The sequence below is a fragment of the Myodes glareolus genome, chromosome 3 (assembly GCF_982192425.1).
Source record: "Myodes glareolus chromosome 3, mMyoGla1.1, whole genome shotgun sequence".
In the NCBI taxonomy this organism is placed as follows: Eukaryota; Metazoa; Chordata; class Mammalia; order Rodentia; family Cricetidae; genus Myodes; species Myodes glareolus.
Genome location: NC_142028.1, coordinates 120665850 through 120680433, shown reverse-complemented (window position 1 = coordinate 120680433; position 14584 = coordinate 120665850). Strand labels below are relative to the sequence as shown.

At 42.7% G+C, this 14584-nt stretch overlaps 1 protein-coding gene across 13 annotated transcripts in view; it reads right to left on the bottom strand.

The window, feature by feature from the left end:
* Positions 1–14584, bottom strand: part of Cdk5rap2 (CDK5 regulatory subunit associated protein 2) — a 183639-nt gene that overhangs the window by 45744 nt on the left and 123311 nt on the right. For 10 of the 13 annotated variants that reach the window (XM_087904938.1, XM_087904939.1, XM_087904943.1 and 7 more), the window contains 3 exons: positions 13241–13676; positions 8815–9046; positions 2767–2892 (listed from right to left, as the gene is read on the bottom strand). In XM_087904938.1, the coding sequence (XP_087761064.1) occupies positions 2767–2892; positions 8815–9046; positions 13241–13676 (794 nt within the window). The remainder of the gene's footprint in view (positions 1–2766; positions 2893–8814; positions 9047–13240; positions 13677–14584) is intronic. The other 3 variants (XM_087904946.1, XM_087904937.1, XM_087904935.1) reach the window with 1 other exon arrangement.

Sequence of the window (14584 nt, the reverse complement as noted above, 5' to 3'; positions counted from 1 at the left end):
ACTCAACAAAAATTCTGTTCCAGGAGTCATCCTCTAAGATGAGGAAATATGCAAATGTATCCAACTTTAGCTCCATAAGTTACACATGTCCCAGGAAGCTATGAATGCAGCCCAACACATCTGTAGACTAAAATGTCATGAAAGGTTGGGCACCCCTATAAACAAAGCAATCTCCTTGCACTATGGCCTACCTGCATTAGATAGCAAGAAGAAAAATTCCCTCAAAGAACTAAGACTAATTACATTGTTTGATGTGATATGCCCTGCCGTATGCTGTGAATATGTTTTATTACCATTGGTTAATAAAGAAGTTGAGGTGGCCAATAGTCAGTCAAAATAGCCAGGTGAGAAATTCAAGCAAAGATAAAGTGAAAAAGAACGCAGAGTCTGGGAGACTCTGGCCCTGATATCTGGGTATACAATACTGAGAGTGCCAAGGAGCAAGTGCATCCTCACGTTCACACTCAGAGCTCCACTTTAAACTTTGCTCCTAACAAAGAAACAAGTATAACATTCCTATACCTTCAAGGAAGTATAGAAACCTAACACAGTAGATGCTTGCTAAAATATATACATATATGAAGGTGATCTAAACAAAATCGCCAAATAATTGTCCATCTCTAGTCACCAAATGAAGCTTTCACTACTGGGTTTGGGTTACATCTAATTGAGTTGTTGGTAAAGGGATCCCATAAGAATCTCCAAACAACCCATGCTGTTGCCAAGACTATATTTTACTATTACCCCTTAGAAGTCTAATTGTTTTCAAATCAGAGATAGAAAGGGAGTGGAGGCAGGGAGAAACTGAGAGGAGTAGAGTGAGAGAAAACCATAATCAGTGCACAGTATGTGAGAGAAAAATTTATTTTCAATAAAGGTGGCGGGGGAAGCTATGAACTTCCCCAGCCCCTGCCAAGAAGTACTCTCAACATCCACAATCTATAACCATTTGTGATTTAGCAGAGGCAGGAGCTCCCCAGCTCCAAGGCTAATGCATAGCAACTCTCACGGCAGCACCAGTAAAACAATATAACTTTGCCATTTTGTCCTCGGCAGCCCTTGATGAAGGTCTGAGCAAACTAATTATACTTTTGGATAAAAATGTACGAATGTTGTGGGAAAGGAATCTGTCTGTCTGTCTATCTACCTACCTACCTATCATCTACCCACTCACCCACCTACCCATCCATCCATCTGCCTGAACTTGCAAGCTGGCAGACCTGGGGACTTAGACTACTATGTACTGAGACCTGCCGGCGAACCTAGCACCTTTACTTGAGCTGTCTGTGTTACTCAAGTGGAGGGCAAGGTTTTAAGAGATGGAAATACCCAAAATAAAGAGGAGAAACACTGCACCTGTTGCCTTCTGCCACAGCATCCTAGGACTGGGGGTTCCTGGGTCAGAGGCAAATGAGAATAGCTCTGAACTCTTACGAGTAAGACCAATAGCACCTGTGCAACTGATGCCCTCCATTCCTTCCCCAAGCATCTACCAAGGTGATTTTGAAAAAGGAGCCAAAGCTAAACTGTCACCCATGGCATGCAGCCCTGAGCTAAGCAGTTACTGAATAAATCAACTCAACACCAGTGCTCAAGTGCTAGGATATACAAAAACTATGTCCACAAAAGGTACATCTTGGGTGGAGAACTCAGAATAAATCAAGAAGAGAAGAAAGAGTTCAAGCACAGGCAGTCACGTGTCTACAGTACAGGAGGCACACTCAGAAGATAAATGCAGCCCAGTGAAAAATGGTCACTGAGAGAGGAAGGAAGCATCCAGAAGCCTCCACTAATCCTAGCTATGAACAAGCACCACATTCCACAGTCTCTGAAAACAGCACCACCAACTAGGGACCACATGTTCAAACCCACGAGTCTGTGAGACACAGTTCACATTCAAACCATGACCCACAGTTGAGCTAACCAGCACTTTGTTGCCTGGCACAGCAGTTTTTTCTTGAAAGCCCAGACCACCCCAAAGCACAAGATCATGCAATCAGCACAGGAAACTCCAGCCTGGGGAGAATACATGGCTGGGCCCAAGGGTCATAGCTCAATCATTTTCAATAGGCTGGTTACTCCCTGCCATCTTGTCACAGACTTAGAATTCTCAAATGACCACGACTTCTTGCAAAGTGAATTTAACGTAAACAAAAGTAATTTTGTTTTTAACAAAAGGATAAAAGATCTAAAGTAAAAAGAATAAGAAAAAGCATTAGCTCATCCTGACTGGACAGGAATGTGAATCAATGTGGTGTCCTTGTGCAGATTTGTGGGCTTATAATACTTCATAACTAAAGGGAGGGGATACAAATTTGTTGGAGTCCTCTCCCCTCTCTGCACATCCCCACTGACCTACTGGAAAAGTTCACAGTCTTGGTCTCACTCCTCCTAGATGGACAGAGAGCAACTCAACAACAGCCAACACCAAGCTGGATGCTAATGGCCTGCTACAATTCCATGTCCCTGATGTGTGTGTGAGGTCTCTTGAAAGATGACACTATGTCCCTCAAGATAAACAATCTGAACCCACCTTGCAGAAGCATCTGACAATAGACCAGTAAGTCCCACTGACATTATGGTATGCCCTGACTCTCCTGTCTCCTTACCAGATGACCCTAAGTCAGTCATTTTCAAATAACTGATAAAGAAGCCCCTAAAGAGAGGTGTTTTTTTTTTTCCAGGACCTAGTAAGGACTTTGATGTAAAATGGTAGTGAACAATGCCTAGTACTCAGTAGCTATTGCATGGTGGTGGAATTCTAACCGATCTCAAAGCTTGTGTATTGGTCACTGTTTGCTTCTTTCTCTTTCCAAGCAGAGGGTATGGTTTCAGGTCCTTCTTGCTCGCCTGGGTTGTCCTGGTAGACTGCTCTCACAACAGCTGCAGGCTCTGGCAATGAGAAAGAAAAATAAAACGGGAGACTTGAAATTTAGCCAAGCAACTGAGAAGAACACAAAGATACAACTGGGAGAATAAAAACACTGGGGAGGCAGAATGCAATTTATAAGATAAAATTAATCTATCGAGCTGCCATAACAGGACATAAAAGCATAAATATAGTACAGCTTGTCTGAAATGGTTTAAGTTCAAGTTCTCAAAAGACTATGAGTGAGAAAATGAATTCCATCAACCCATGACCACTTTTCCAAAGTGAGAGAAGTCCCAGAGGCTTCTGGGTGATAGCCAGAGCAGCACCTAGCTGGTGCACTCTAGAGTTTCAGCCAGTGTGTAGAGCAGATGGCAAGTCCTAGACAAATGCCAGTCCCTCTGCTGGCTGGGTCACCTCTGCCATAGGACTTTACCTCTAAAGTCCCAACCCCCAACACTGCTTAATTATCTGCCCCTACTACAGCATGACAGGGAACTCTCAGAAGGTGGAGAACTGTTATGTGGTCTGTCTTTTTCCTACTCTCCAAGCTGGCTGGAGACATAGCAGACAATCAGATAATGTTCAACAACAGGATGACTAAAATGCCTAGATGGATGGAAGGAAGGATTAATGGGAAGTGGGAAAGGAGGAAGGGAAAGTCTGATTCTGTAGAAGGTGACTGACCTTGAACCCCAAGTAAGTGAATCTAAGAGACAGCCTAAACTTACAGGGAAGCTGCCTCTGGCTGCAGAGCATCACAAAATCCCTATAGAGTATTATGTGTTAGGCCTTTGGAATCAGCCAGGCTACTTCATAGGGAGCCCTGGCGATGAGTACTAGAGTAACTGTCCAAGTCACATCCTCTCTTTAACTGCTGCCTATGCTTAAGATGGAGACAATAATTACTGGAACTGCCTCCACAGACAGCAGGAAGATTCAATTAGAGCATGTATTTAATGTGTGCGATGGGTTCAACAATTAACAGGGACTTACTTTATTAGGGCTACAGGAAACCCAGAGCTAAAAGACTCACCTCCAACCCCTGAGCAGCTCTAGAAACACCCTGATCTGACACAATTTCCTATCTAGTACTTGAATCTTTCATTGGCAAGCTAGAAACAGTTGAGCTTTCTATGGTAGTCTGAATGTAACTGGCCCCCATAATCTCACAAAGAGTGGCACTATTAGGAGGTATGACTTTGTTGGAGGAAGTGCCACTGTGGGGGTGAGCTTTGAGGCTTCCTATGCTCAGGCTATTGTCCAGTGTCTCAGATGATTTCCAGTGACCTGCAAGATATAAGACTTTCACCTACTTTGCTAGTACCATGTCTGCCTACATTCCACCATGTTCTCTGACATGATAATGGACTGAACCTCTGAAACTGTTAAGTGAGCCACCTCAATTAAATGTTTTCTTTGTAAAAGTTGCTGTGGACATGGTGTCTTTTCACAGCAACAGAAACCACAACTAAGACACTTTGTGAACATTTGTCTCAGTCCTTGCTCTACTAAAAACTGGGCTGTCCTGAAGAGACTGCTTCTCCTATAGTCTTTGTGGTAGAGGCTGTTATTTCCATATCCCTGTATCATAAGCTCGGAGGTCTATAAGACCCTATGCTCCTTGTATATACCACTCATTCCTCCAGAAATCCCAACTGTGCAGCTCCTGCAGCAGACTGCCTGCTGATTACCCAACTTCCCTTAGTCATCTCAGTCCTCTGGTTATAAATTCACTGGCAACTTGGAACCTGGTGGCCCTTGTCCTTCACACCTCACATCAGTGCAATTCCACAGAGGTGTCTATCCTTGGTGTCTCCAACTTCTGGCCTCCGTGTAGTCACTCTGGAACTCATACCCATCAGGCCCCTCCTACAGAAGCTTCCTTCATAAAGGCCTCATTTAACACCAAGGCAGACCCCTCAGACTCATCTCCTCAGTAGCTGACTACCACTCTAACTCAGCTCCTGAGATGCTGAGATGTCACTATTACTTGGTGTCCCGCCTCACTTGCTGCTCCTCCTCAGTCCAACCTCTAACCTCTAGAACTCCTCAGTTTCATTTCTATGGACCTGAGCTATACAATATCAAATATTAGTATATGTGGCTATTCCCTGGTTTCTTTTCAAGCTTATTCCCCTCTCCTAGACAACAAACTCACCTGTTTCCAGCTGCCTACCTGAAGTCTCTACCAGGATTGTTCAACAAACCGTTAGCCAGAAATCTAGTATCCCCCAATTCCTGCCTCTACTGTGATCTTTCCTATACTGCTGCAAGGCAGCTCCATCGTTCCAATGGAGAGCAAAGGAAACTATCCCTTTAAAACACAAGTTGGCCTAATTCCTTCAATAAGCAAAATAACACAATTTGGGGGCCTCTAGCATACCTTTAACTCTACTTTATAATAAAACAGTTACATTCATGTGAATGACTAGAGCTGAGTATCAATAAGCTTAAATCACAAAAGCAAGCAGCAAGTTTGATTTGGCCAAAGACAGTACTTTGCCAGCTCCTGTTTTAAAGCTTAAGTGAGATCTCACCATTGTGTGGCTTAAAAGCCTCCAACAGTTCATCTTGTGAAGATGAAGTCCTAGAATGGTCTCTGATAGCACACCTGGTCTGCTGCTCATTGACCTCATCTTCTACATCTCTGCCTGCCCCTCTCCCATGCTATGCACACCAACCATTCTTGTAACTGGTCTCCCTACTCCATACCCAAATTCTCAAGTATAAAGCAATACCAGGACTTTTGTCCTTGTTCCTTCACTCAGGACAACAAGCATGCTAACTGCTCCAAGTTTCCAACCAAATCCCACCTTGCCACAGAGCATGCTAACACTCATGAGGGTTAGTGAACCCTATTCACTCCTCATGCCCCAAGCCCCTCATCCTGCTGCACTTTTCACAAGCACTGTGTTGTACAGTAAGCACTGTCTTTACACACACTCAAGAACATAAGCTGGAAAGCGATCTCATCTGCTTCGTGCTCTTATCACCACAGAGCCTGGAACAGATTGGCACACAGGATCCTACTGTGAATAGGGGTTCTTCATGTGACTGTCAATTGCTTACAGTAGGAGATCAGAATCAAGTGTCAACACAGGCACATTTGAAGGTTCATAAGCCTTTGGGGAAGATGTAAATGCTACTTTTGTGCTGACCTGAACTATTCTATGAGGGTTCTCTGTACTCTCCAGAGTCTCAGAGCATTGGCTGTCTTAGTTAGAATTTCTACTGCTGTGAAGAGACACCATGACCACGGCCAACTCTTATAAAGGAAATTTATTTCCTTATAAAGGAAATGCAATTGTAGTGGCTTGCTTACAGTTCAGAGGTTTAGTTCATTATCATCATGGCGGGGAGCAAGGCAGCATGGAGGCAGACATGGTGCTGTAGAAGGAGCAGAGAGTTCTTACATCTTCATCCAAAAGCAACAGAAAGTGGCCTGAGACACTCGGGCATATGAGACCTCAAAAGCTGCCCCAACAGTGACACACTTCCTCCAACAAGGCCATAATACCCATTCCAACAAAGTCACATCTTCTAATAGAGAGGGCCATTTTCTTTCAAATCACATTCCATTCCTGGCCCCCAAAGGCTGATGACCATAGTATAATACAAAAATGCATTCAGTCTAACTTCAAAAGTCCACATAGTCTATAACAGTCTCAAATTTATTTAAAAGTCTAAAATTCAAAGTCTCTTCTGAAATTCATGCAATCTCTTAACTACCATCACCTATAAAATCAAAAAGCAGATCACATACTTTCAATATATAATGGCACAGGATATTACCATTCCAAAAGATAGGGAAGGAAGCACAGTGAAGAAATACTAGACCAAAACAAGACTGAAAACCCAATGGGCACACTCCAAACTCTGCATCTCCATGTCTGATATAAAAGCACTCTTCAGATCTCCAACAGTTTTGTTGACTGCAACACCCTTCTTTCTCTTGGGCTGGTTTCACTTCCTGTTAAGAGCTTCCTCAGCAGGTAGCTCAGGGCTCTGGCATCTCTAAAGTTTTAAGATCTCCAAGACAATCCAGGATTCAACTTCACAGCTTCATGCAAATGGTCTCACTGGCCTCCATTCAGAGACACCCCATGACACATGCCCAGCTTGCTTCAGTGACTTTTCTTCTTAGTCCTTTCTTCTATCCTTAAAGCCAGGACCACATGGTTAAAGTTGCCAAGTTCTGCTGCTTATTGGGGCTGGAACATGGCCTCATTGATCAATTATATCTTCACCAGCTTTCCATTTTTTATGGTTACCTTCACTGCCTAAGTTTGGCTGTCTTGGAACTGGATCTGCAAACCAAACTTGGATCTCAAACTTGGAGATCCACCAGCTTCTGCCTTCCCAGTGCTGGGATTAAAGGTGTGCACCACCATACCTGGCTCTAAGCTTTTAAATCCCTTTCACAAAATGGAACTTTAGCTGGTGGGATGATGCCTTGAGGTCACCATCCCCTTTCTCTCATTAAGATTCTTTCTTAATCTGTCTATCTCCTTGAACACAGGATTTAGCTCCACTCCATGTTCTGGTGCCCCTTTTCTCCTCAAATTTTAAATTTTGTATTTTTCCTTGCTCAGCTTGCTCCTTCTCATTATACATCTTCATTAGAGTTAACACTAGCAACCACACAACAGAGTCTATACTGGGCTGTTTTGAGATTTCCTTTGCCAAGGGATTTAATCCAAAACTCTTCATTTTAACCTCAAACTTTTCAGACAGAGGTATAAAGCAGTCACATTCTTCACCAAAATATCACAGGAACGATTTCTAGGCAATATACTAAAACAACTCTGAAACCTGTTGAGCTAACCCCTGACAGTTCAAATCCCTCTTAGCAACACTGTCTTCCATGCTCCTACTGGTATTGCCCATTAAGAAGTCCTTAAAGAGCTCAACTTCTTTCTTAACCCAAAATACTAGAGTTCAAATTCCTCCGAACAAAAACATAGTCTGGTCTTTCACAGCAACACCCTAGTCCCTGGAATCAACTTCTGCCTTAGTTAGGGTTTTTATTGTTGTGAAGAGACCTCATGACAACAGCAACTCTTATGAAGAAAAACATTTGTGGTGGCTCACTTACAGTTTCAAAAGTTTAGTCCATTATCAGTATGTTGTGACCGGTGGTATGAGGGAAACATGGTGCTGGAGTTGAGAGTCCTACATCTTGATACATAGGCAACAGGAAGTGGTCTGTATCACTGGGCATGACTTGAGCATATATGAGATCTCAAAGCCGCCTCCACAGTGATACGACACACTTCCTCCAACAAAGTCACACCTCCTAATAATGCGACTCCCTGTAGGGAGTCATTTTCTTTCAAACCACCCACTGTAATGGTGATCCACAATCTTGAAGTACTATTGTCTTGAACTAGGAGACACTAGTTCAGGAGTCTGAAAGGTTTTGTCCAAGTCTTTGGATTCTGCTTCCTTAGGCATATTTTAACCCTTATGTCCCTGAAGAACCATGACTAGGGAAGTGGATTATATGTACAGTGACAAAAAGTCAGTAGCATTTGAGGTGAGCCTCGAGTTAGCCAGATAATTCTGCAAAGAAGACCATCATTTACAAATTGTACTGCTACCTGCTAAGTCTCTTCACAGGCCTGGGAAATAGTTAAAAAAAAAAAAAATCCAGATTCAAACCAAGGCATCCATACACAATTCTAAGGGAAAGCAGCAGAGACCCCTGCCTCCATGACCTTAGAACATTACAAACCCTACTACTCCAGACTCCAGAATAAAAAAGAAGCCAACTGATTTGTCTCCCTTCTCATATTTTTCCACTGTGCATTTTTCAAGAGTTAAGATTAATCACTAGGAACTTATATACAAATCACTGCAATTCTGAACAATAGGAAGGGCATTTTAGGCAGTTCTGTGGGCCACTCACCCAGCTCATGGGAATACATTTTCTTGATGCTTACCATTCAGCAACACAGGGTTGGGTATTGCCATCCCCTCCATCATTGCCTCTGCCAGAATGAGCTTGTCATGGAGTTTCTTATTGCGTGTTTTACACTCTTTCAGCTCCCCCTGCAGCTCTAGAACCTGAACCTGGAGCTGAGCTACCACCTCTGGGGAGGCAGGAAGATCATACACATTTTCCAGTAACTCAGATGCTTTTAACTTGATCATCAATTCTGTCTTCTCAGCATCCTGGAAACACACAGGTACAGCACTGAGTATGCTTAAAACATGTTTTGTTTTGTTTTACGAGCAACATTTTTGTGTTTTTAAAGTAGGTTAAAATAGAGGTGCTCACCCACACTCTAGCCCTATATAGCAGCATCTGTCCTGTCCACCCCTAAGAAAGAGCACAAATCGTAGCAGATTCCCACCCCCTTCCTGACATATACCCACACTGTTAAGGGTCCTTCTTTACATCCTCTGGGCTCTGGTTCATGTTCTCTTTGGATAATTCAAACATTCTAAAATTGGTTATTTCATATTTAACACAGTCTTCTCAGAAATGTTTTTATTTTTGTTTTTGTTTTTATCTGTTTTTCCACCATTCCTAGTGTGAGCCCATCTGTTTTATGCTTTTGCAAGTCCCCTACTTAAGTGGCTACTGACTGGGTTGCTACCTAGTGTATTTCTCAAACCCAGAGTTTCGTACCAGTCTAACCTATAAAAGCTTTAAAGGTCGTCAACGCCTTGATTTCATTATGCCACATCCCCAGCAGCAGGTTATTGCCATAGCTATTACAGTCATTCACTCACTACACCAGCCAGGAAGCTGAGTCTTTATGAACCTCCCTTTCTTCTTATCACTCCGTTTTGGTGCTCAGCAGACTCCAGTAAGTACAATTCCTAAGGTGTTTCTCAGTTCTTCTAACTCTCCTCATCTTCCTCTGGCACCCCAGTACAGGCTCCTAGCTCTCACCTGAGCAGCCTCCTGGTAGTACAGCATTCATTTTGAGTCTCTCTAATCCACTCCATGCTGCTGCAGAGGCAAACCGACTATTCCTTGGTGCTTAAAACTATTTTCCTGGCTATTTTAAACAAAGGTCAATGTCCACACTATAGTACAGCATGACGCACAGTCTAAGTCACTGCTCATCCCCATGTTAGCCTACTCTCTGGTTACACATACCTTCTATGGGTTCCTCACAATACCATGCTTCTTGCACTTCAGAGCTTTAGCATATGCTTTGTCTAAACACTCATTCTTGCTCACCTCTGCTTTCCTACTAGGCCATTCATCAGGACAGTTCAGATGTGCCACCCTCAAAAGAACAAGCCCTTGACTTCCAAGTCCAAGCCAAAGCTTCCTGTTACACACTCAGAGTCCCTGTCATTTTTTTCCCAGAAGACATCAGCATCACTGTAATGCCTGAGAAAATCCATAGTTACCACCTGTCTTCCAAACCTGAATGTAAGGCCTAGAGTTTCAGTCTCTGCATATCTTTACCACACCGATCATAGGTTCCAATTTAGTATATAGTAGACACTCCAGAGGTCAGATGAGGTGGCAAATTTCAAACATACTCAAAACACGAGGAGAATCAAACCTCGATGTAACATCGAGTGTAAACTCGATGTAAACTTCGAGTAATCATGTGGGCCATCATGTTTATTCCTGTGTATCTTCTCAAGAGAAACAAAAACACCTGTCCACACAAACATCTGCTTGAATAGCAACAAAATAAAATGTGCAATAACCATACCCTAGAATACTATGTGGTGATAAAAACAAAGGAAGAGCTATCTTCTCATGTTGCACTATGAATGAACTCAAAGTATTAAGTTAAGTGAAAAAGTTAGTCACATATTGTAAGCTTCTACTATAGAAAATGTCAGATAACCAGGAGGTGGATTAGTGGCTGCTTAGAACTTGGGATGGGCAGGTGGGAGTCTGGTCTGACCACTAAGGAGCACAGAGCTGGCTTAGGGAATTATGGAAATGTTCTATCAGATTTGTTTTCAAAGAACCAAGATGTCACACAGCTACTCCAATATTATACAGTATAAGGCTTGGGGAGAAAACCAGCTCTTCAAACTCCAAGGCTGTTAGGACAAGTGAGATCTCTCTGTCCTGGAATTCCAAGGATAAGAGAAAATGTCAAGGAAGTGGGCAGTCTGAGGAGGTGAGAGGAACCACTGTGGGGGGGGGGGGCAAATGCCTCAGCAGATGACTGGGAATGAACAGTCAATTTTTTGGTCCTGGGTCTCCACCAATCTTTATTCTTGAGCCCAAATCTGTGTGTCATATGTCAGCAAAGAAAATATCTGAAGTGCACAAACGCCAAGGCCTATCTGAGGTTGGAAGATTGCCATCATTCAGCATAACATGAGTTCTGAAATAACAACACATAAAACGCTGCCATATGGACTAGAGCAGTCTCACCTACCCCCATTATTAAAGATGGCAGATTGTATGGCATTATTTAGGAACAAAACTCACATGTTCCAAGTCCTGCCACACAGTCCTCTGCCCTTGCACTCTTACCTCACGGTGCATTCACATAGCCTGGGAATCTGGGTTACACTGACCCCATTCAAAGTATGAGAGGCCATGTGGGCAGCCAGGCCTGATACAAGTACAAGTATGTCTATAAATTCCTCTACAACCATGTTTCTGGTCATTCTGGTCTCTGCCTCACCTTTAGGCTGTAGTGATGTTCTTTTTAACTAGATACGAGAGTTCTGGCTTAATTCACTGAATTACCAATTCTGCCACTATCAAAACCACAAAGCCAATGTCTTTCTCTGAAGCCAAGCAAGTAACTATCTTCTCTCCACTTGCCAGCTAAGGAATTCTGGACAGGTCTCTAAGTTTTGTGGCATTGTGTTTCTTTAAATGTACAATGATTACATTTGCTGAAAAAATTAAATAAGATAATAAAGGTAACTCGGCACAGTCCTTGAGACATACAGCAGATGATAAACGTAAGGGAATGAATAAATAAAATTTTCCCCTCTTGAAGACATAGTAAAGATAATTTTATTTAAAAATAAAATATATTTGAAAAAATTAAGTCCATTCAATTACCCAATTTCCTGAACACAGGATGGCATCTACCACACAACAGAAAAAAAGCAAACAAACAAAAAAGAAAAAAACAATAAATCTATCCAGTTTTCCTAATACATAGGTACAAACTGAAGAAGCTGGGGCAAACAAAAGCAATTCTATTCTAGCCAAATTGAACAAATTTGCATTTTGAGTACCATTAATATAATGGCAGTGCATACTGTATATATACTTGTTTGTTTTACTCTCTACTGATATCTTTAGAAAATCCTCTTCTAGAAATTACAGTTTTGGTGCATAATTTAAAACAATCAAAAGCAATTTTGTTAATGATATATCTAACTCTGTTTGGTAGGCACAAAAGCAGTAATTTAGTGGTCAGAAAAGAAACTTAATTCTCCATTCTGAGGCTATGAAGCAGTGTGTACAGTTGATTTCTATGCTATAAAACAGCCATCAGAAGCAAGCATACCACAGTCTTCACGAAAGGTATCAGAATCATAACCTCTTTCCTTCTTTACCAGAACACATCACTGTTACAGAGATTCTCAATGCTAACCCTTACTCCCAAAGGACTGGAAGAAAGGTTCAATCATGCACTGTCAAGTGAGTCTGATTCTTAATCATCTGGTCTGTGTGACTGTGCTTACAGTTTACAGAGCAGCTCAGGGAGAAAACCAGCACACACACACACACACACACACACACACACACACACACACACTGACTCAGCAAAAACCAGACGTCTCCATTTTGGACACTGTGTTTGGAGGGTAGCTTGGCAGGGAACAGGGATGCTCTTGCAAGCAGACACAGTGGGTGCCCCAGCCTAGGCCCTTTACTTTAGGCTGGAGAGCCTTGAGTGCTCAGAATCTGGCATCCAAAAGAAATAAACCCCTCAGAACGATGTCTCCGACACAAATTCCTCCTAAAACAGAAGCCAGGCTCACATCCTCTAAAGTTGAGTTTTTACAAATTTACAGCGTGCAAAGGGAAAAGAACCATATAAACTCTGGTCCAGTAGAATCTTAAGCAGCCATCATGGGGAAACATCCTAGTTCATAAAACCAAGAGAAAACTACAGGCAGATGGATAGACAGAATTCCAGGTGTGATTTTCCTAGTGAAAACACCAAAGTGTACTGGGTAAATAAGATATGGCTGGGGTCAGGGTAAGAAGTGGGAGGAGAGAAAAAGGAGGGTAGAGTGCAGAGGACAGGGAAAGGAGGCTGGGACAACAAAGCAAAAGGGAAATGCCAGATTTGGCATTCACAGAAACAGAAAATATGGTGGCATTAAAGGTGATTTTTTTAAAAAAAAACTTTGTTGCTGTTATTGTTTAAGGGAAATACATAATTAATATATAGAAAACCTTACCTTGTTGATTGTACTAGGGAATGAGAGGGGAGTGGCCCGTAGCCTTGGTATCTCACACAAGGCCTCTGCTTCAGGGTCAGTGCTGAAAACGGTCTCCTCTGATTCCTCTTCCCAAGCTTCTCTCTTCCCCTTAGATCTGAATTCATGGGGGGTGTCCTCTATGGTGATAGTTTGCATTGAGGCATTCTTCAGCTCCACCTTGGCTCTGTCACCTGTCTTTACTAGCCAGGTCCCCCATGTTGACTTGAGTTCATTGTGTGACTTGGAGAATGAGTTGTCTGGGAAGGAAAGGTCAAGTTCATCTCTCAGCTGAAGAGCTACTTGCTGCAGTGCCTTCTTAGCTTTACTATCAAGGTGATCTCCAGGAAGTTCCTGCTCTCCCGAGTATATTCGTTCCAAAACCAAGGTACCCAGTGCTTTCAGAAGATCTGGTCTGCTTTTCCAAAAAGACAGTGGGAGAATCAGCTTCCTATTTCAGATTCAGCGACAACCTAGCCTCCCAAGTTTTCCCCTACCAATCCTGTCCAGATTTCACTTGCATTAAACATAGTGAGTTCCCAAATATGCCAGGAACCACGACAAGTATTTGAACTCATGCAATCTCACAATACTCAAACAAGACAGGTATCGCCCTGCTTAGCTTGTGAACAATGTCACATAAGTACAAAGCCAGCTAACTGGATCACATGGATATATGAAAGGGGGCTTGCCTAAGGAAGAGCAAATAAGATCACAGGGTATCCATGGCAATTATAGGGGACCCAACTCTATGATACTGGCCCCATTCCTATGTTCAGTATACAAATATGGTTTTGAACTAACAATGCCAGGCTGGATACTCCACGGGTGACCTGATTGGTCTTGGTCTATAATAGGTGTTCAAGGAACAGATATTAATAAAGGATGCTTCATTAACAAGCATGCAGATAGAGTACAACTAGCGCATTGCTGTGCTAGTTGGTTTGTCAAATTGGCACATTCTAGAGTAATCTGAAAAGAGGGACTCTCAATTGAGAGCATGCCCCTTCAGACTGGCTTGCAGTCAAGCCTGTGGGGCATTTTCTTAACTGACCGATACAGAGGACCCAGCCCACCTTGAGGAGTGCTATCCCTGAGCAGTGATCCTGGAGTGTTTAAGAAAGCGGCCTGAGTAAGCCAGCAAGCAGCTTTACTCCACGGTCTCTGCTTCAGTTCCTGCTTTGCTTTCTTTGATGATGGACTATAACAGGGTAAGCCAAATAAATACCATCCTCCCCAAGCTGCTTTTGACATGGTCTTTCTCACAGCCATAGAGAGCAAACTGGGGCAAAGACAGATAAATGGCTTCAGAGGCTGAGCGTGTTG